This window comes from Saccopteryx bilineata, chromosome 1 (genome assembly GCF_036850765.1).
Source record: "Saccopteryx bilineata isolate mSacBil1 chromosome 1, mSacBil1_pri_phased_curated, whole genome shotgun sequence".
Classification (NCBI taxonomy): Eukaryota; Metazoa; Chordata; class Mammalia; order Chiroptera; family Emballonuridae; genus Saccopteryx; species Saccopteryx bilineata.
This window is the reverse complement of record NC_089490.1, coordinates 92,835,489-92,858,396: the sequence shown is the minus strand read 5'-3', so window position 1 is coordinate 92,858,396 and position 22,908 is coordinate 92,835,489. Positions and strand designations below refer to the sequence as shown.

Here is a 22,908-nt window from a genome sequence, read left to right as displayed (position 1 = left end):
GACTCTTACTTTATACGGGCCTGGCTCTGCCTCCCGACAGTGTATGCTTGTGTGAATTTCAGAACCCTGAAAGGAACACCCAGATCACCCGGTCAAGGCCATTTATTTTACAGAGTCCTTCATCCCTTCACCAATCATTCAATTAATAGTCATTGACCAGAGAGCCTTGGATTAAAAAGGTAGAGTGACTTGCTTAAGGCCACTGATGACAAAAAATACCTGTTATCACACAAACTATAAAGATCTTCTGGACCTTTCTTTACCTTGGCAACAAAAAGCACCAAGTTCACAATCTCTAAGATCCCTCCCAGGTCCTCTGCCCTGGGCTGTGCATGTCAGTGAAGCTTCCGTATAAGGTGACAGAGAGTATTTAGCTTTCAATGTGTCATCTTTCTACGTTGACAAACACTGATTTATGTTTTTAATTGATGTCCCAGGAAGGCACACACCTCATCTGCTTGAATGATGGCACAGTTAATTAGGCCAAACAAAGAAGGAAGCCCAGGACAGAGCCTGAGCTGGAGGCGCTACTTAGCACACACAAGCAGAAGCCAAGTTCTCAGGGAAGAGTCATTTGTTAAAGGGGACATCAAGGAGACATTCAGCTAGGTCAACTTTTTATTTAGGTCACACTCATGGATAAACAGGCTCCCAAACCTACCCTTTCCATCTAGACAGAATAATCCTCTAAACTGCTAAAGACAATTTAGCTATGTACCAAAATTTGACAAATGTCTATGAGAAGCCAGTCCTAGTCACTGAGGAGGACCCCCTCTGAGGGAATGTGGGAAAGAAGTTAAAAGAGGACACTTTATTTAGAATGGGTCTTATTAGTTAGTGTGCTTCTTAAGGTTGTGACAGAAATTTAAACTGACTTAAGACATTTAAAAAAAAAAAGAAACTTGCTTCAAGCATGGCTGGAACTAGGGACTACGCTATAACTACAATAGTATCTGGAACCTGGGTCCCTTGTCAGACTCTCAGATTTGTGTGTTCCCTCTCAGACGGTGAGGCTGTGCAGGACAGGGGCCTGAGACCGCTGTCCTTACAAAGGCCTGCTTGCCACGTTGGCCCCCGGCTGGCAGGTGTGACGTGGGCTCCACGAAGGCTCCCATTGCTCCCTGGTAATCACGGCCCACTGCGTCAAACGCGTCTGTGCAAACATTACGGTTTATGAAGAACGCCTGCCTCCCTCTGGGAGTCTGCACTGTTGGAGCATGCTATGTAGTGGGTGCCTATGTATCCAGCCCCCAGTAAAAATCCTGGGTGTGAGGTTCTAATGAGTGTCCCTGATGGACAGCATACTGCACATGTTGCCACAACTCATTGCGTGTCCTGAGTGACTCCCCTGGGTGAGGACTCTGGAGCTTATGAGTGACTTCTTCTGGGCTTCATCCTTTGCTGATTTTCCTTGGCTGATTTTGCTTTATGTTCCTTTGCTGTAATAAGCCATAGCCATGAGCTGAGGCTGCCTACTGAACCACTGAGTCTAGGGGTAGTCATGGGGGCCTTTGACACAGTGACAAAAGTCCTAATGGAGGTTCCAGTATCACCTCCTCACAGTTTAGAAACTGAACTAAAAAACCATTCCCAGAAGTTCCAGAAAAAAAAAAAAATGCCGGCTTGATGCTCATTCTGATTGGCTCAGCTTGGGTCACATGACACCCCCGTCCACCCCCCCGTCCACCCCTAACCAATCACCACAGTCATAGAGATGGCTGTGAAACTGTTGCTGGCCAGGGCTGGATCATGCCTTTTTATCCCTACACCCCTTACATACACTAAAAACCCACTAAGACACGAAGAGGCATGGTTTTCAAAAGAAAAAGAGCTATTTTGCTGATGCCTGTGGAAGGGGGACATGAAGGCCCAGCAGGCAAAACAGAACTTCTACCAGAGTGGAGGACGAATGTTTGCTACAGTTAAATGTCCACCACCACCACCATCAGCCCTCCCAACAACAGCAATAGTTAGTGTGAGCATTTTCTCAGACTAAATCTATGCTTCCTCTTGTATTCCCTAGTCAAGTTGTAAAATTGAGAAATAAGGGTCATCTACAAATCTTCCTCTCTTGTACCGCATACTGCATGTTATCCGAACACCCATTTCTAATCGATCCCATGGTGGCATCCTAGCTCTACCTTAGTTCAGGCAGAGACCATTTCTTTCCTGGATCACTGACACGGCTGCCTACCTAGACTCTGTTCTGGGTTTTACATCATCCAACCCATTCCCTCACCACACTGCAAACAGCAAACACATTTCTACATAGAGGATTGGTCTGATCTGCCTGGAGCACTCCTCTCCTTAGTGATTGTCAATGCATTTTCACCAACTTCTGGAAAAGCCCAATTCCTTGGCATGGCATGGCGGACCCTCCCTCATCCAGCTCCTGGCTACTTTCCAATCTCCCATCATCTTCCCAACCCCCACCCATATGCAATCCTTTGTATGAGATACGCGGTCATAGGGAACCCCCTGGAGTCTGGGCAACATGCCATGCTGCATGCCTCCATGACTCTGGCCCTTTCTCTTTTCCTGCCTGGAATGGCCCATTCCCCTTTTCTCCACGTCTCCAGCCAGTCCACAAGATGAATTTACCTTATGTTGCGGTTGATGTCCTTCCCAGCCCCCAAAGCTAATAAATGACTCCATGGCGATACCACTGTGCTTGGTACATGTGTCCTATTTCTCACAACATCCCTTCTTAGTGTTGCCCTTCTGAATTCTCAATTACTGTGTCACCTCCATGAGGACAGGTGTACCATCTCATCCATCCCTACAGCTCAGTACAGCTCGGAGACTGACAATGAAGAGCCGCTAAAAGCCTGTGGACTGAATCAACAAAGGGAAGAAGGCTGTGGTCCTGGCTTGGCCACTATTAGTTACTGATTTGGGTAAATTATTCAACCTGTTTAAGCATCAGATTTTCTCTCTTGGCCTGACCAGGTGATGGCGCAGTGGATAGAGCGTCGGACTGAGATGCGGAAGGACCCAGGTTCGAGACCCCGAGGTCGCCGGCTTGAGCGCGGGCTCATCTGGCTTGAGCAAAAAAGCTCACCAGCTTGGACCCAAGGTCGCTGGCTCCAGCAAGGGGGTTACTCGGTCTGCTGAAGGCCCATGGTCAAGGCACATATGAGAAAGCAATCAATGAACAACTAAGAAGTTGCAATGCGCAACAAAAAACGAATGATTGATGCTTCTCATCTCTCTCCGTTTCTGTCTGTCTGTCCCTGTCTATCTCTGCCTCTGTAAAAAAAAAAAAAAAAAAAAAAAGAAAGATTTTCTCTCTTGTAAAACAGGATTGACTCTTTGCAGGTTTGTTGTGAGGATGCAGGGAGCTAATTCACGTAGACCAGCTAGACTACATGCACAGTCTGGGCTGTACCGGCATCTTGTAAGTGCAAGTTCCCCCAAATGGCCATGATAATGTAATAATAAGAAAAGAGGGTGCAAGGTATATGGAAACTCTGTACTATTTTTATAATTTTTCTGTAAATCAAAACTGTTCCAGACTTTTAAAATTCACTTAAAAAAAATAAAAAGAAAAGTAAGTTCCATCCCAGCCAACCCACTGTCGCGTCCCTCTGTCCCACTGCCCCAAGGCCTTCCATGCTGCCTCCTCCTCCTCTTCCAGTCTAGTATTTCACAAAGAAAATGAGGATTACTGGTTGGAACTGAGGAATCTTCTTTTCAAGCTCATGAAATCTTTTACCCTTGTGGGACATGAGCTGGAGTCTCTCCCGACATCTGAACAGCGGGGAAGAGAGGCCCCAGGTGACATGCTTTCTCTGTCCCTGAAACTCATCAAACGCAAACAGGAAAACAGTAACCAAAGCTTCCTTTTCTAATGGAGATAACTATCAATAAAAAAAAATCCTTCTGCTTCTAGGGAAGCTGGTTTTCACTGCGTCCTATGCCGGCGGCCAGTGCTCCCTCCGACGACCCCTCCATCCATCTCCGTGAGGACCCTGCGCACGCAGCTCGGCCCATTGCGCCTGTCCAGATGGGCAAGCCCAGCGCGCGGCACGGGAAGAGAGCAGCTATTTATCTTCCTCGACAGGCCACATCCGTCCTTGTCATGTGTTAGATGCTGGTAATAACCTATCCATGGGCACTTAGGAAATAAGAAAACACTGTGTCCTTCTGCCAGTCACAGAAAGACACGTGCTGATGTCCTCCCTTCAGGACAGTACAGGTGAGCGGCAAATTGGTCCCTCTAGTCATTTCGAGGAAAGCTCACACATTCCAGTGGGTTCTCTCTGAACCCTTGGCCTTCTGTGGATGTGAATGCTTTCTAGTCTGGTTAATTCAATCACACACATTCCCTTGGTATCATGGATCTTTCCAGGTACAGGGCAACAAATGCATTTATTTATCATCTGAGCGAGGAATGTTACTACTGGCTATTCAACTATCTGTGGCTCTACAAGAAAGAGTTCACCGTTCGAGCATCTGTGAGGAGCATGTGGAGTACAAGCGAGAAGAACAAGGATGCCTGCAGCATGCCCGGTAGGAGCCTGAACCCAGGGCCGACCCAGAAAGGCATGCACACAGCACATGGCTAGGGGTTCTCCAAGTTCTGAAAGGATACACAGGCTGTAGAATGCTCTGATTTCATTATGCTGTCAACCACTTAAAACCACACCACCGCCTGACGATCAGGATGGATTTCCATGCGTGACAAGGGGCCACTAAGGAAGTGGTTCTCAACAGAGAAGGTCTGTGCCCACAGGGGATACATACTGTTGCCTTGACATAGTTTTGGCTATCACAACTGGGGAAGGGGGTGCTACTGAGTAGAGGCCAGGGACATGGCTAAGCATCCTACCATGTATAGGACAGCCACCCACAGTGAAGAACCACACAGCTCCAAACGTCAACAGTGCCATGGTGGAGAAACCCTGCACTAAGGCACTGCTTCTCAAGTCACTGTTGGTGTCCAGGTTGTTGTGTGGAAATGGGAGTGGGCCCTTTGCACCTTGGCAACTTGGAAAGACCTAACAGGTAATTCTGATGCTGAAAGCCAACTTCCACCTTGCAACTGAAGGTTACTGCTCGAAGAACACAGTTGTAAACGTCATCAGGTTACTGCTTGGCTCTCACATGCCCATTAATCCAATTAGATATGAGGCTAATGTAGACCACAAGCAGAATTAACTTGTATGCAAGGCCCCTTTGGCCGAGATACCAAGATACTTGTACAGCAAGCAAACAACAACAACAAAAAAATTGGCTTATCTACTGAGCACACCGAGTCTAAAGATGGGCTTTGTCTTTGTCTCCATAAATTCACTTAACAGGTGTTTGCTTCTTCCCTGCTCCCACTACCTGTTCTGCACCTGTCTCTCATGTCACCCCCCATTAAGTCCCCATGCCTTTATTTGGCCCCATGTGCTCTCTGACCACCCTTCCCTCCGAAGGACATAGGATAGCTCTGTCCCCTCCATGGGCATCCACAATAGCTATGTTCACAATCAACGTCTCCTTGACTCAGGGTATCTGATATCAGAAAATGTGAGAAAAGCAATCTAGTTAAATAACTTACACAGATGGCAAGGAACCCTAAAATGTTTCCAGAGGTATAAGATTTTCTCAAAGAAGGATGAGTTAGTCACATGAATTTCTAATGGACTGAGCATTACAGAGCATCACCTGTACATCTGGTATTAAGCAGATGTTCAACAAATATCTACTGAACATCTGAATGAGTGACAAGAAGGTTTCTGGACAGCAGCATCCAGTACTTCTGGGTTTAATGCTTAAGCTTTTCCATATCTCTTCCTGAAATTAAAAAAAAAAAAAACAACTAAAATGTTTCTGTTCCATACCCCTCAACCTCCTGTCTTTCCATGTCTAAAATATATGTAAATATTCCTTTTCATGAGACAAGCAGTTGGTCCCCACAATGGGAGGGCCTATCAGGAGATGGCAACCATTGTAACGTGTGAGACACGAGTGATGTATTTGCCAAAAAATAGCAACAGTACAAATGTCTGAGGACTGTGTGGCCATACAATAAAATATAATCAAAGAGTGTTCTGCTGAGACCCTAAAATTCTGCTCTTCCTTCCTCGTTCTAGAACCCTCCCAGCCCTCCAGCTCCACTATGCCCTTCCAAGATAAAAGGACCAACCACAGGAACAACACTAACAACAATAATAACACCACACTCCCTGGATTCTGAGAGGCCACAGATTGTAGGATATACCAGAACATTTTCTGGGAGAAAAACATCATCTGTTGATTTGCTTTCGTAAGTCACGTCAGTTTCAGAAGCCGTGCACTATAAAGACCCTGCACTGGAGAACTGAGATAATATAACAAATACTTGCAAAGTTGTAGGTGAATTATGTATTTTGCTTCTAAAATATTATCCCCATTGAGACTGAGATACTCAGCTGTAAGCTGCATGGGACAGGTCCCAGGACTATCACACTCCACCACCTGTACCCCCCCCCCCCCCCCACTGAGATATGTGGCCGGCTCTTTCCAACTGGGACAAAATCCTGACTCTATTCTTCCGTGACCCTCCCGCCGAGTCCCCTTCCTCCGTCTTGATGGAGGTTATCTGGGGGAGCTCTCCTTCCTCTTGGAGGACTAGTATTGTCTCCTTTCCTACTGAGGTCCTTCCATCTGGAATCTTTTCAGTACATATACAGGTGCCTTACGGTCATGACAACAAATGACTCTAGTGTTAGTAACAGTAGTGGCTAAACAGTGTCGGGGCTTCCTCCGTGCCAGGTGCTGTGCGAAGACCTCTGTGTGTACCCTCTCCCACAACGATCACAGCAGTATCCTGTGAATATCAGCTCTCCCATTTTGCCATTCAGAAACTGACGTTCAGAGAGTTGAGTAATGCCAAGATTACAGAGATGGTAAGAGGATGGGGAGCAACCCAAAGGAAATGCCTGGACATCTGCGTCCTACCACCCCCGAGTGGACACTTGAACTGGCTAAGGAAGAGGGGAAGGAAATACTTCCCAGCCACTTCCAGGGATCTGTCTTTCCTCCTCTTCCTGAGGAGCCTCCGAGTATTCTCCAGCTCACTTCACAGAGAGCCTGGCTCCCTGTGCACGTAGGAGAGCCACACTGTTGGCAGCAGTCCCGTCTTCCCAGACAGGGGGTCCTAGAGCTGTGTCAGTGCGGCTGCTCCGCCCATCCTGAGAGCACGGTGGACAGGTCCCAGGACGTGGCTGGCTTGATGATGCAGTTGATGATGCAGCGGCAATCCGAGGCAGGAGCCAGCGTCTCTCCCTGCGTTGGGGCCGCACAGTCAGGGGCTCCTGACACGACTGGGGTGAGTTCGGAGATGAGATCCTTCCTCTGATGAATCCGCTCAGCATTGGCTCCGCTCCTCCCCCGCGCTAATCCCAGCTCTCCAGCCACACCTCACTCGGCCTTGGCACTCACGTGTGACAGTCGGCACTGCCCAATGAGTCACCTACTGGAGACAGCAAATCCAGCTGCCCTCCCTTCAGGACCAGGAGCCACAGGTCACCACCCCTTGGGCTCTACAATGGGGCACGCCTAAAAGTCCAGAAGGAGACACTGTAATAACGCAGTGAGAATATCTATTTTAATACCAAAAAGCTCTACTTTAGTTCCAGAAAGGAAGCACCTAAAGATGCCTGCAGCCCAGACCCGTTTTGTTAAAGATACGGGCCTTTTTGTCCCATCTTGCATGTTTGAAACAGAACTCGTCAGCCAGCGCCACCCACTCCTGTGGGTTCACCGTGAATCCCTGTCCTGTTCGTGCCCCCAAGGACAGGGTCCTGGCTGTAGAAGGGCCACTGTCATATCTTGCAGTAGTTACACCTTATCTTGTGCAGTAGTCAACCTCCTACCTGTTGCCAAAACTTTTCTTCAAGGTGCTGGTGTCCTGCCTCAGCTTTTAGATCCCCCCACACCCCCGCCACAGTAGCCGAGGGCTGTCCTCACATCTGGGAGTCTGAGCCTACCTCTGTCCCCGAAACTCTGAATGATCTCAAGTACGTTTGGGTAAAACTCAAGCTGTAGCTCAGAAAACCGCCCATACCTCTCGTGCATTACATATGCTCTGTCTGCTTGTTTATTCAGCAGACGTCTGCTGAGCATCCACTCTCTGCCAGACACTGTTCCAGCTACTAGGAACACATCAGGAGCAAGACGACCGAGCTCTCTGTCCTCCCGGAGTTCAGGCATTAGCAGGAAAGACACACAATAACTAGGCCAAGCAGCCATGCCCCGGGGCCAACTCGATGAGTCATTATCAGCCAGATTAGGTGATGAGTGCTATTAGAAAAAGGAGAGCAGGGCAAGCCAGCTGGGATGGGGCGGGGGACTGCGGGATGAAAGGGGACAGTCGGGGAAAACTCACTGAGCTTTGAGCTAAGACTTTAAGGGAGTTACAGCAGCAAGACAGGGAATAGGTGTCCCCGGCAGAGAGGACATCAGAGCCAGGGATGTCCTTCATTTTTGTCTATACTCTCCTCTCAGGCCTTACCATATGGCATCCTCCCGTAAGTGGGGCCACAGAGGCTAATGTCCCCATGCCCCCTCCCTTCAGAAGCATTCCTGACCCTCCTGACCCACCTGACCGGGACTGCTTTCCCTAAAACGTGAGTCTACCGCACCTTGCATTCTCTTTCTGCGCCTTAACGCAGCTGTGCTTGGCTGGGCCTAGAATCTGGTGGTTAGCAGTGCGGGCTCTGGGGTCAGCCTGGGGTCGGCCTGGCCTCAGTCCGGGCTCTGCCACCCACTCACTGTATTAACTTGAGCAAGGTAGTTAACGGCTGAATGACAGCCCAGTGTCTGACACAGAAAGCGGTTAATACAAAGTAGCATTACTACTACTTTGTCCCCAGGGTCCAGGGTGGGTCCAGAGGCTCAAAAGACAGTGAATTAATGAGAGGAGTAGCTGAATGAACGCGGGAGGCAGGGCAGCAGGCAGGGAGGAAGAGCAGGGGGCAGGGAAGGGAGTGGAAGGGAAGCAGGCAGGCTTCAGTGCCCATCTCTCAGGAGTTTCACACTGAAGGAGAAAAAGATGGAGAAGGGGAAAAAGCGAGTGATCATTTATGAAGCACTATGCAAAGCAGAGCTGTTTCCTGACTTACCACCCAAATAAAGGCTTATGGGGGAGCTATGAATGTACTATCTCCCTCCCCCCATTTTTATAGAACAACAACAACAAAAGAGGCTCAGGAAAGTGGAGTGACGTTTCTAACAGTAACAGAAGACAGATCCAGTTCAAAGTTAATCTGAAAATAATTAAAACCTCTCCACCAAGTTTGTCAGGAATGAGTGCTGATGTTCCCCCAGGGGTGAGCATCCTGGCTGGTCAAAGGGAGGCACTGAGAGCATCTCCTGAGCCGGAGGGCTGGTCCCCGGCTGGGAGGGCAGCCGGGGAGGGCAGCTGGGAAGGGGGCAGAAATGAACGGACAGGAGACAGAGCAACAGGTGTCGGGATCCTCCAAGAGGAAGAGCAATTTGAATTAGAAATAATAAAACAAAACAATGAAAACTGGTGGTGAGGAGGGATTCCGTCAATAGGGAGTGGGCAGGGAATGTTTAAAGCTGCGGTGCAAAGAAATGCCCAGCATTTCTGCCTGTACATCTTGCAGTAGTTCCGTGATCGGAACCTTTGGAAGGACCTCAGACTACAGGACCAGCACCTCTTTCCAGGTGGAACTCGTACAGAATGTCAACCACGTGGACCGGGCCTTTGGGGTCCCTGCAAAGCTCTTTATTTGAGAATTCCTATCTTTTAAAATTTCTGTTTTCCTTCCCTGTGGCAAAACAGTCTCTCGAGTTCACGAATTGTCAAAACCGGATGTGAGAGGAGTCTGCCGCGGGCCGGAGAAGCTGCACCAGGCCCGGCCAGGGATGCACACAGCGCTCCTCAGGGAGAGGTGACTGGCGTGAGGGCACAGGATCTCCCTGAAAGGCCTTCCTGATCCTTCATGCCAGCTAGAGCGGGGGAGAGACGGGGAGACATAAAGCTTCATCTGAGGGAGGTGAAGGGAGGGAAGAAGGATTGAAAGTCAAGGGAAAAGGGACCCATGAGATCAAGACAGACTGACAGATGGGGCGAGGGGGGGGGTAGGAGGAAGGAAAGGAGAAGGGAACTCCCTGCACTGGGCTCAGCGAATCGAATCACCTCCCAGACCTCACACCCCTGTGGGAAGACTCAGCACTTCCGTCTACAGAGTGGAGCAGGCTGAGAGAGGCTACATGACCACCCCAAGGCCATCCTTTGGTAGGTACACCAGCAGGGATTTGAAAGGTGGTGTCTTCTTTGCAAAACTTTTTCTACCCATCAGTTCCATTGAGAGACGGACAGATAGAGAGATGAAGAGATGGAGAAACGGACAGATGGAGAGAAGGAGGGAGAGTGGAGGGGGAGGGAGCGAGGGAGGGCCAAGCCATGACAAGGCCGGAAATAAAGGCAAAACCTGAAGGAATGTCAAGAAGTGCTTAAAATCTCCTTGAAGGCAAGTGATTATATTCACAGAAGTTCTACAAATGTCTTCTCTAAAGTGATACTTTTGACGTTCTTCACATTCAGTTTCCCGCATCATTCTGCACACAGAGCCACCCCGGCCCCTGTGGCTTTGTGGACGAGGCTGCAGGGAACGGAACAACCACATTAACGATGTCCACTACTACTCTGTGCCCTCTGGCGGGAGTCCTCAGAGAAAATGGAACAAGGGAAGAACAATGTACGTTATCCTATGCATCACCCACAGTGACTCTGTTGGCATTGTTCATAGTTCATTGGGGTCCCCAAAAGTTAGAAAACCTGACCACGGTCACGGGTCATTGGGTGAGCCCCAATTCTAGCTCATTCTACCGAACCGTGCTGAGCACTGGATAGAGCTCTGGGAGCTTACTGCTACTTTAAAGATGATGTTCTGGGAAGTCACAAGCTGGGCTAAAAATCTGGAAACCGAAATTTTTGCTCTCAAATCCTAGGAAAGCCATACTTCTCTCTGCATCTTTTCTCTCTGCCTGCTTTCAAAACACCTCCATCACCTTAGCCCTGCACTCTACACAGGTTTACACAATCACTTAGTCTTCCATCGATCTAACATGGGTCTCTCCACAGAGACTGTAAGCGCCACTATCTCCTCTTCTGAGGAGTGCAGGGTGCATGCAGTACAGGAAAGAGCACTGGATTTGGACTTGGACAACCTGAGTTCAAATCCCAGTTGTACAACTTAGAGCTGAATCACAGGGCAAGTGACTTGGCCTCCCCTGAAGCTTCAGTTCCCAAACCTTTTAAAACAGGAACATTAACGGTAATTACTTCAGGGGAATATTGTGAGGATTAAATGAGTTTACCCATAAAATGCTTCACAGAGTAGTTGGCACAGAGCAAAGTACTTAAAAACGTTAGCTATAATTAGTCCACAGTGAGTCCGTTAGGTTGTTAAAAATACCCACTGGTGTGCACACCTGCCCACACGGGGGCGCTGTGATGGTGAGCAGGGCGCGGCCCCCAGTGCCTGAGGGTTAGTACCTGTCTGGAGACCAGAACCTCACACTATGGCAGCACACACTTCCTAAAGGGAAGGTGGCCAGAACTCCACACTGTGGCCGCCTAAAGGGTAGGCATCGGTCCTGAAAAATAACAATACTATCTCGAATGCTTAGCATGGCTTTCTTCTGCAAAGCTTCAAATTATGGGTGTACATTTATTATTTATGCCTTCACAACAGCTTCCAAGATTGCTAACATCAGATCTAATTTTCAATTTTTTGTGTGTGCAGTAAAACTATGGCTACAAGGGGTGGGGTGCTGGGTGAACAGGATCAGTGGTCACACCTGGACTAAGTGCAGACCCCGCGGCCCGGTCAGGGGGCATCCCCTCCACCTCCCCCACACATCAGAAAGTCTGGAGAGCAGGCAGGGGCGGCAGAACTCGCACGGAGGTCGAAGACCAACGGTTTGGGGCTCAGCGCTGTGCTGCAATCACTGTCTGTGCATGAAAAGTCACTTAATTTTACCACTTTATTCTACTTTTTAAATGTGCAGTTTCTAGCACAGTGCCTGGAACAGGAGAAATACAACTTGAGAAATATCAGTTACTTTCCTTTCGCCTTGCAAATACTCATCTATCAGCCTGCCTCCTCACCATGTCCATGGGGATACCAAAGGAAGCATTTCAAATTACAATGCCCCCACCCGATCTCCTCATCTTCCCCTATGACCTGTTCTTTCTGGAGTTCTGTGTCTCAAAAATGCAGCCACGCCACTCTGGACACCTTTGGTCCTCCGTGATTCCCATCAACTTTCTCTTCCTAGTTCCAATCACCAGAACATCCCGATGACGCAGTCTTCCAAGCATTCCCTAACAGGACGATTTCTTTCACCTCGAACGACCCACCAGGTCTGAGCCAACAGCACGTCTCTCCCGGATGACTACAGGAGTCTCCTGCATGGCTTTCTTGCTTCCTCTTTCATTCTCAACAGGGCAGCCAGGATGACCCATTAGACACATAAACCAGGTCATGTCACTCCTGCTCAAAGCCGGACAATGACTTCTCCTATATCTGCAGGGAAAGGCACAATCCTCCCAGACCCTACAAATGAGACGCCACGATCAGATGTTGTCAGTTTTGCCCTCTCCTGGGCTCTCTCTGCTCTATTCTGGCCTCCATCCTATTCCCTAAACCAGCCAGATAATATAATGTCTGAAACATTACCCTTGCTGTTCCATATGCCTAGGACACTATTCCACTCTGCCCAGACCTGCCATACCTGCTTTTCTTAATTTCTTCAGGTTTTTGCTTACATGTCATCTCTCTTGTCAGACCTTTTGACCATCACCACCCTATTTGAATATAGAAACAACGCACATGTGTGCTCACACTTGCATCCCCACCGGCGTCCCTTAGCTCCTTTCCCTAATTTCCTCAAGAGCACGAGTCCCTGCCTCCTGGACTACAGGTTTCACTTGTTTATTTCTTCATTGTCTATGTCCCCCACTCAAATATACACTCTTATAGGGCAGGGATTGGGCTTGTCTTCTTTGCAATGGTTCCAATAGTCAGAAAACGAAAGCTTGACTGAAGGGACGACTCCTAATTCTACGAACGTCTGATTCTTTCTGCTAAGAACTAGTGGCTCTGAAAATACCTCCTTTGGATGGAGCAGGCTCGAGAAGGATGCAGCCCGCTGACGTAGGGACAGAGACATTTTCCACTGGCGTTAAGTCCAGGGTCAGAGCACGTGGACATCCCCAGGAGGCACCCCCAAAGCTGTGCATGGTAGAGGCTGAGAATGTGTCCGAGCCCCTCTGAAAAGGCTTGGTATTAGATTCGTCATATAATGAATTTGGGTTAGGGGGATGTCATAGCAGCATTAACAGGTAGAGGGTACACGCGAGCTTAATGCAAGCAGCGCTGCAGCCCCCACATAAGGAGCCGCTCTAAGACAGAGACAAATTAACCGGGCCCAATTGCATCAATGTCACTCAAAACGTTTACAGGGAAAGACATCAACAGCAATTGTCTTTATGAGAGGGGAACTCTCCCTCTTGGACCAGATGTTCTATGTTTATGAGTTTAACCTTAGGGGCTTTCTCCCTGTTCCATGACCTGGCTTCTAATTGGTCCAGTTTAGAAAAACAAAACCAAAACCATAATAAACCCCCAAAAAACAAACACCTGTACAAGAGCGTGCCATATGGAGAAGAGCTTACTTATTTTTCTTTCACCTCCATAGTTTCCCAGAAAAGTTAGGGCGAGCCTGGGAAAACCTCACATGTTTTTCACACCCCTTGGCTGCTGACAGATAAAAACTGTAACACAGCCTGCCCTGCCTGTGAGCACCCGGAAGGCAGGTGCCACATTCCTGATGCGTTCAGATACTGTCCCCGCCGTCTGATGTGTTCCTCTGCACGGTGGGGGCCTAACGAACGCTAGAAATAAACCTGCGAGAGAATGAACAGTAAAGCTCAGCCCATTGTCTCAGCTCCTCGCATTCATATCCTCTTGTCCCTGGTCCTGGCCTTCATCCACACACGCTGCTCTGCCCCAGAAGGAAAGGGCCCTGGACTGTGAGCCTGCCAAATCCAAATCCTTTGACTGGCCCTGGGAGCAGCAAGGGCCTTGGGAGGCTTGCCCTCTGCAGAGAATGTCGGGGACTTAACACCATGGTGACACCTGTGTTGCCCTTGGCTACAGCGCCCCACCTGCTCTGCGGCAGGTCCTAGCTGGCCAAGATCTAATGCGCTCTCCTAGATGCAATTAGGGACCCCCTGTTCCAGTGGTTCTGCAGGGTTACCCTTACTATCCGAGGGAGATGTGTCACTGCAAATGCAGGCCAGGTTTCTCAGGGAGCCAACTCCGATGTGGAAGTTAGCGTGCAGGAGGGTAATTTAGGGAGCACTCTTGGGAATAGTATCTGTGAAACAAGGGAAGAAAACAGGGCCTGGCAGAGAGAGAAATCCAGCCACACGGCTGTCTCGAGGGAGTGCTAAAGCTGAGCCTGCAAGACCCTACATTCACCAGTCATTGTGTGACATAGGGGTGCCCAGGAAGGGGGCGTGGCCACGGGCGAAGGCCAGCCCCGAGAAAAGCCATCTGCAGGCAGCATTCGCAGCAGCTGGAGAACTAAGTCCTATTACAAGAGGGGACTGTGGGCATGGACTGCACACCATTACTCCTCCTATCCGGCAGGTCGGAGCGTAAGCCGATCACCTGGTCTGTGATGCCCTCCTGACTGCCTTCTCTGACCCCTTTGGGAGAGTGGTCTTTCGCCTCCTTATTTTCAGAGCCCAGCACCCTGTCTGACACCTGGCAGGGATACAGAAAGTGCCTGCTGAATAAAGACATCACTGACATCTGAACATTTAAAAACCTGTCCCCTTAAAGTATTCAACTTGATTAGAAAAACAAGCAGAAATGGTCGGGGACCTCGAACAGAGATGCACAGGGAAACCAGCGCACACATGCCTTCCGGCCTCCACTCCGGGCACAGTCTGCATCCGACCAACCTTCCGTCACCTGTGAAATGGGGCAGATCCAAGCAGTCTCAGCTCCAGCACTTCTGCTAAAGGATGTCTTTACTGGTGTCATTACTGACATGGGTAAGGAAAGGAACTCCTGGTCCCCAAGGGAAAGAGTCTGAGGGTCAGAGTGTTTCCCGCACGACATGCTGAGGACTTTTTTCAGTTGGCCCAGAGCTAAGAGGCTCCAGGAAGGAAGTGGGCAGAGACCGGAACCAGCCAAACAGCCTGTGATTTATGGAAACACCATCATTTCAGATCACTGAGTGAGATCGCCCCTTCAAGGGATAAGGTGTTCCAGAAGAGGTAAGTGGAACTTTAAACCCAGAAGCCAGAGTGTAATTTCAAAACAAAAACTAAAAGAAAGAAAGAAGAAAGAAAGAAATCTTACTGCCAAATCCCTCTCGCTGTATGTCTAATATATAGAAGAACTGAAAAAATATTGCAGTGTAAGGACATCAGGCAGAAGGGTGTTAATAAGCCCCAGATTTATGCCAAACATCACTGTTCACGAGGTTAAGTACACCTGCTGGGCTCACAATTTCCACCAAACACTCGCAGGTTCCTTGAGGCAGTGGCAAGAGCGACAGTCATAGCTAAGAAGAAAGGAACGGGGCTGGAAGGAACGTCTTGCACAGCCAGATGGATGTACCCCTTTAATGTAATAAGCCCCAATGGGAACGAAAGCAAAAGCCATCAGAATATTTCCAAACATACTGTAATCAATACTCAGCTCGGCCACCTCACAGGCTTCCTCAGCAATCAGAGTATCGGAGATAAAAAAAGAAAAGGGATAGACATGTGTCTCTACACAGGTAAGTCAACAGTCAGTGGTTTGCATTACGAATACATACATTTCATAGTTATCGCTAACAAAGCTCCCTAAATTGGGTTTTCCCCACTGAACAGAGACCTTACCTCTTCACATGGTAAAGAAACGCAAATTCCAGTGTAGCATTTTTCAAAAGCCAGCAGACCTGACACTCAACCGTATTTGTAATTCCTCATCCATTTCATTAACATGACCCCATTAAGAGTTCGCCCCACAGGTTTGTTCTGTTTTTAAATACAATTATGATTCTTGGCATGCCGACATCGATACCAGAAGAAAAAAAAAGGGCAACAATTACCTTTGAACTTGTGGAACACAGCCCACAGCTCAGCAATGTCGGTGGCAAAGGTGATATCTGTGTCGAGGACAATGACCCTCTCCAGGTTGGTGGGAAGAGTCTTGGTCAGGACGAGCTTCATCAGGCCGTAAATCCCAGAGTAATGCTTGTTGGGGATCCAGGACACTTCAGACTACACAGGGCAGGGGACAGAGGGAGGAGGAGAGAGAGAAAATAAAATCACTACGTTAATTTTTTTTTTTTTGCATAAACACTGTAAATAGTGCCTGGTACCTAAATAGTACCCAATAAAAATCTGTTGAATAGATAAATATTTTCTTAAAGATGTGTTCATATAATTTTCAGAGTGGCATGTGAAGTTTTTTGGGAGAAGAAAATGCATCTGAATCAAGGGAGAGGAAAAGTAACGGTTTTAAAACCTCTGTTGCATGTAAACACTACGCTCTGATTTTTAAAATAATGCTCTTGTTGTTACAGAAATTGTACAGATTCACTTGGAGAAAATAAGAATATAAAGAATATACACAAAACAAGAAATAGAAGTATAAAAACTGCATCAGACTATGTTTTGCTAATGCTACCTAACACTTTTTCTAGGCAGATATATTTCTTTCAAACACTAAAGATTACTACTTAGTAGTCTTAAAGCTTATGCTTATCTATTTTTTTAAAGCAGTAATTAAACCAATTAGTGTTGTTGCCTTCTTCTGGTGCTCACATAAACACATGAAGGGAAAGTGGTCATAATCTATGTAACACTTCACTGGGTAACAAGACGCATCCGCACGCACGCACGCACGCACACGCGCGCACACACACACGTACATGCATGCCAGATGAGCCCATGAGGGCCATCACTACGTCCTCACCTACTATAGCAACTAACATCTTGCAGGCAGGTAGAGTCAAAAGGAAGTCACACCCCTTGGTACCACCTGGTACCCAAAGTCAAGACCAAAAACAATCCTAACCCTAGTGTGGTGACAGCTTTCCAAGGTACAGGTCTCATGCGAAGGTCACTGTGGGCGGGGCCCCCACCCTCGCTGCCATGAGGCACCTGTGTGGGATCCCAAGCGCACTTCTGATCCTCGTGCGGTTGACATGTGCAGCACGCAGCTCTTACTGAAAACCATGGCCGCCCCATCAAGGTTCCACGAAATACTCATCATCCCTTTCGTACTTATCATTCTATCATGAGGACGCTGTTCTAAAAAAATTAGTCAAATTTACAAACAAGAGACTGATAGCATACTATACAATCTACAACGCAGATTAAGAGGTACTAAAGGGTCATCTGCATAGGATATTAAAAGGGAAAAAAAGTAAGTTTTGAAATGGCTTTTGCTTAAGAACCCCTACGTATAATCAAACAACATGAAAACATAGCCACACAAATTTGTGTAGAGAAAGAAGAGAAGCATGACATCAAATGACTAACGGTGACCCTTTTGGCATGATGTGAGACAGACGGACACAGATCTTTTTTTTTTTTTTTTTTTTTCCATTTTTTTTTTTTCATTTTTCTGAAGCTGGAAACAGGGAGAGACAGTCAGACAGACTCCCGCATGCGCCCGACCGGGATCCACCCGGCACGCCCACCAGGGGCGACGCTCTGCCCACCAGGGGGCGATGCTCTGCCCATCCTGGGCGTCGCCATGTTGCGACCAGAGCCACTGTAGCGCCTGGGGCAGAGGCCACAGAGCCATCCCCAGCGCCCGGGCCATCTTTGCTCCAATGGAGCCTTGGCTGCGGGAGGGGACGAGAGAGACAGAGAGGAAAGTGCGGCGGAGGGGTGGAGAAGCAAATGGGCGCTTCTCCTGTGTGCCCTGGCCGGGAATCAAACCCGGGTCCTCCGCACGCTAGGCCGACGCTCTACCGCTGAGCCAACCGGCCAGGGCCGGACACAGATCTTTATTTTCCAACTTCATAAAAGGAACAACTACTACTGTTGTAAAGAATACCTACGCGTGACATTCTGTTTCAGCATGTCAGACCCGGTGACGGTGGGAACACTGAGACAGAACCCCCGTGACATCTCTTCGGACCCACTGCATCTCGCAAACTCCCACCCCAATAGTTCCTTTTCACCTTCATTTTTGAAAATGTCATGTAGCTGCTCCTTATTCTCAGTTTTACAACAGTCCTTCACATAAAAGAGTATAATTCTGACCAGGATAAAAACAACCAACCAACCAACCAACCCATAAACTGATGGACTGAACTATTCACCGCATGTCAGTCTCCAGAAAAACAGTCTTCAGCTCTGTGTCTGTAGTCCCTGTCACCGTGCACCTGGGCAGCATGGAGGACGGGAAAAAAGAGACCAAAGTTACAATCTGGACTCCAGCCTCATAAAAGCGTTGATCTCGCTAAGCCTCTTTCTTCATCTATAAAATGGACATGCTGCCTGCATCACACGGCTGATGTAGAAATTAAAAGAGATTACAGGACTCGAGTGTTTGGTACACAAAAGACCCTCAGTGAATATAAGCCCCTGACTCCTTCCTGATGCCCCCTCCTCATTTCAGGTATTCAGGTAGCCCTCCCCTGCCTCTTTCACTGCTCCCATTAAAGGTGGTGGTGGTGGTGTGTGTGGGGGGGTAGTCTCTGGAAGACAGTACAGCCTGAAACCGTGCGTGCTGGAGTCAGGCACACCTGGATTCAGGTTCTGGCCTTGTCACTTAATCGCAATGTCAACTTGGACAAGTTCGCTTGGCCTTCCTGGGCTTCTGCCATTTATCAAAGGCAGTTACTTCTAAGTGCTGACTGCACTGTCTCGATCAGGGTGTGGGCGGAAACAGCTCACTCATCTTGGACAATCTGAGCTAAATATAATAATAGAACTGAGGTGTATGCAAAACTTAGGGGCAGTAACAAGGACTGAGCAGCACTTGGGGGAGGGGAAAGTGGGAGGCCGTTAGCACCCAGGGCCAATGCCAGCAGCTGCTGGAATCCAGAGAGAAAATCCTATGAATAAGACACCTGACAGGAGCAGTGACCTTCAGTAGAGGGACACGGACTACCTGTGACAGTTCCACAGGATGGAACGGGGAGAGAGATCTTGGCCTCTCTCTCTTCCTATCCACTGATCTGCTGGACAAACCCAGTGAACTCAGTCAGACATTTGAACTTCATGCATCAGCCTCATGGGGCAGAAAACGGTAAAGAAGGGAGAGAGAGGACCCGGAGGGACTAACCTAACACAGCTAGCATAGTCACTAAATTAATTGAATCATGGCAATTTCAGAGCACAGCGACTTATTATGGTAGATGCAAATGGACAGCTGGATGGGTACATGCATGGATGGATGGATGGATGGATGGATGGATGGGTGGATGGGTAGGTGGATGGGTAGGTGGATGGGTAGGTGGATGAGTGGACAAAAAGATGAACAGACGGACAAATGGCACAGGAGGGTAAGTGACTTGTCTACAATTCCACAGCGAGCACGATACAAAGCTACAGTTGGAACCTGTCAGAAGAACCTGCGTTCTTTCCCTTAACCAAATTATCCTTGCTTTGGAGTCAGCTTCCTGACCAGCCATCTGGGGCCTACGGGCTCTGCGAGGACTTCCCTCCAGCAGACCGTATGACACTCTTCCTCATGAACGCCCAGCCTTTGGAACTCCGCTTTGTTCCCCTGCCCCCTGAGAATTTGCCTGAACTGAAGCTTGGCAATCGTCCGTCCATGCTGCAGAGCCAAGCTATTTCATCAGACCTTTAATTAACTTATTCATCTGTGTTGGTTACCATCAAAGCAGGAGAGCCTGGTCAAGCCATCTAATTAGATTGCCCTGACTCCTGGATTTATTTTTAACACACATGTGAGGTTGTGAGGTACTCGAATGAATCGCAGAGCAGTAGGGCTACAGGAATAAATTAATCTCAACATGAGTCCAGGCCTGAATGTCATCTCAAGTCCCCAACTTAATACATAATCAATTAAGTCAGAGTGCACAATTAGAGGTCACAGAAGCATGTAAATGAGTGTGTATTCAGAAAGAAAACTAAGGCCTCTACAGGAGGAAAGGATGTGTGGTAAGAAGCAGATACATGTATCATATTTGGCTCACTCTCTCAGAAATAGCATAGAATACCTGCCCCCACCCCTTCATCCTAATCCTGAGAATCCTTCAAGTCTCAACTTAGAAGGCACCACCACCCCCTGGTCACCGCCTCCCCACGGCCCCAGGCTGGGCCCCGGCTCCAGACATAGCTGCTACCCTTTCTTCTGCACAGCACGCTGTCACGCTGTATCTAATTTTCCGTGTCTCTCTCTGGCTCTGGGCTGGAACTCCTTGAGGCAGGGATGATGTCATTTTTATGTGGTAACAAGTTATTACTCAAAAATTCTCAGGACTGCAGAGTTAGCCAGCCAGACCCGGGTTCAGATGCGCTCTCCGACCTCTTCCACTACTCGGAGCCAGAAGCATCACTAACGCTGAAGCCCAGGGTCAGAGTGGTACTACAGAAGGGGTGTGGCCGGTGGAGGCCCACGGCCTGGGCGTCAGTGCCAGTGTCAGTGCGGATACGCTGTGTGAGTGGGCTCAGGCACGTCGCTGAACCTCCACGAGCCTTAGTTTGCTCATCTGCAAAATGGGGGGCTGAGAACACTCCATAAAATTGCTAGGACTGCAAAGCTGGGCGGGGACCCCGTGGACCTCTGTACAGCCCACTCCTCTTCTCCCAGTGAACATCGGTCCACTCTGCCAATGCTCAGATGATTCAGGATTTTAAGTCTGATAAAATCAAGGAATTATGGGACCTCTGACAGTACGGGGGAGGTTGGGAATGGAAGCGATGGTGCCGGAGGAAGTAAGTCACCCATCCCCTTTTCCTAGGTTTCCACATAAAGTCTAACAAAAGTCACCATCTGAGATGTCCTGGGAAACTTGAATCCTCCTCGGTAGATTTCCAAATGGAACAGCACACCCTCCGTGTTAGGAGGAGAAAATGTGGGCGGGATGGGTCAGCCATGTACCCGTTCAGGGCAGTCTCTTGACACAACTCACACTGATACGATCTCACGCCCACTCTGCAAGCACTGCAATCCAAGCAGGGATACCAAGTCACAGGGTCAGAGGGGAGAAGACCACCCCTGAGGAAGCTGAGACAGCCTGGGGGCACCATGCAGACAGACCCAAGCGCCCTACAGAGGCTCCAGCACCCCCCCTTCCGGCACAGAACATCCTAGTTACGCTCTTTACCATTATAAACGCACCAAAGGGTTTGTGTAATTAAAAGGATAATAAAACTGAAAGTTACCTTATTTTAATGGACATATTCTTATCCTTGCAATAGCTGTTAATAATTCTAAGCAGCATGCCCTGAGATTTAATTAGCAAGAATGCAATCGTGCTCAAGAATACCACCTAATGCACTTATGTAAAGGTTCGTATGCGATCCCAGGTCTGAAGGGTTTGTGCTTACAGAGTGGGGTTGGGGGGTGCTCTCAAGGGGAAATTGGCCTGGTCAGAGCTGCTAGTTCCTCGGTGGATGAACCCCGAGGGAGTTTCTGTAAAGTTCTGCATCTGATGCTGGGTGGTCCACACAAAAGTTCCCCAGGAAATCTCACTAGGGCAGTGACATGAGCATGGAGGCACAAGGTGGGACAGAGGACACTAACCCACTGGTGACAGCTTAAAACTGACGTCTCCATGGTGAAGCCAGGTTTCTGACCTTTGAAAGACAAGGCAAAGGCTGGGGAATGGGCTCAATTTGCCGGGATATGGTGTCCAATGGTACAGGAAGAGGCTCTTTTCAGCAGGCTGGGGTGCCCAGCAATGGTAACGACAGACAGTATCACCTAGCATTCACTGGGCACTTACTGTGTGCCAGGCACTGTGCTAGGAGCGTTTGATGGGCTATCTTACCAAAACCGCCCCCAACTAGTCTAAAGGTCAGGTGCTGTTACCCTAGTCCCCAAAGTTTGGGTGATGAGGACTGAGTCTTTACCTTCACCCAGTTTCCAGGCCCCCAGCCCCAGATGTTCTCCCCTGAAATGACACCTCTCTCTCCTTTCCCACAGCCCCTGGCCTATCCAGATGTGCTCTTCACTCCTCTGGCTACCATACAGGCATAACTGAGCTCTGCCTGCATCCCGCCAAATCTCCATTCATCAAGGAGCTGTCTTGCATGGCAGTTAGGTACGAAGGCCTTAGAGTTGGGCATCCCTGGTTCCTGAATCTCTCTGGGCCTTAACTTTCCCATCTGTAAAATAGAGATAATAGTAGCACATCTTGCTCCCTTCCCAGGGAGTTAGTTCTTTTATTTGTAGTCTGTAAGCTTTCCTCCATCAGCCCAGAAATATGAGTTCTTTACCCATTTCAACATCTTTCCATGGACTACAAATCACCTTGACACATTTTTAAAAATGAAAAACAGAACGCATCCAAGCTGCGGAGTACTTGGAAAGTCATTTGCCTTTCATGTTGTTTCTGAGTGGTCGTCTTGATAACCCACCTGCATGTTCAGACTGTCCCCATTGAGAAATGGGGGGTTCGGGGTTCGGGTGTTGCAGGGACGCTGGGAGATGCCATGGGGAAGGGCTCATGGGGGGCACAGCTCAGGGGTCCAACTGGTTAGATTCCAAACTCCAATTCTACTGCCTCTGCATGGGCAAGCTCGACTCCCTAAACCTCAATCTCCTCACCCATAAAATATAGAAAATAAAATAATACATATTGCATGAGGTTTGCAAAAGCAGCAAATGAGGCAGGAGAACTAAGGCACCTTGCACAGTGCCTCGCAGATGATAAGGGCTTAATATTAGCTTTTAAATTGCA

At 48.6% G+C, this 22,908-nt stretch overlaps 1 protein-coding gene across 10 annotated transcripts in view; it reads right to left on the bottom strand.

Annotated features, from left to right (window-relative positions):
• The window catches only part of LARGE1 (LARGE xylosyl- and glucuronyltransferase 1), a 565,935-nt gene that overhangs the window by 233,697 nt on the left and 309,330 nt on the right, over positions 1–22,908 (bottom strand). For all 10 annotated transcript variants that reach the window (XM_066259855.1, XM_066259874.1, XM_066259835.1 and 7 more), the window contains one exon: positions 16,123–16,294. In XM_066259855.1, coding sequence (XP_066115952.1) covers positions 16,123–16,294 — 172 coding nt within the window. The remainder of the gene's footprint in view (positions 1–16,122; positions 16,295–22,908) is intronic.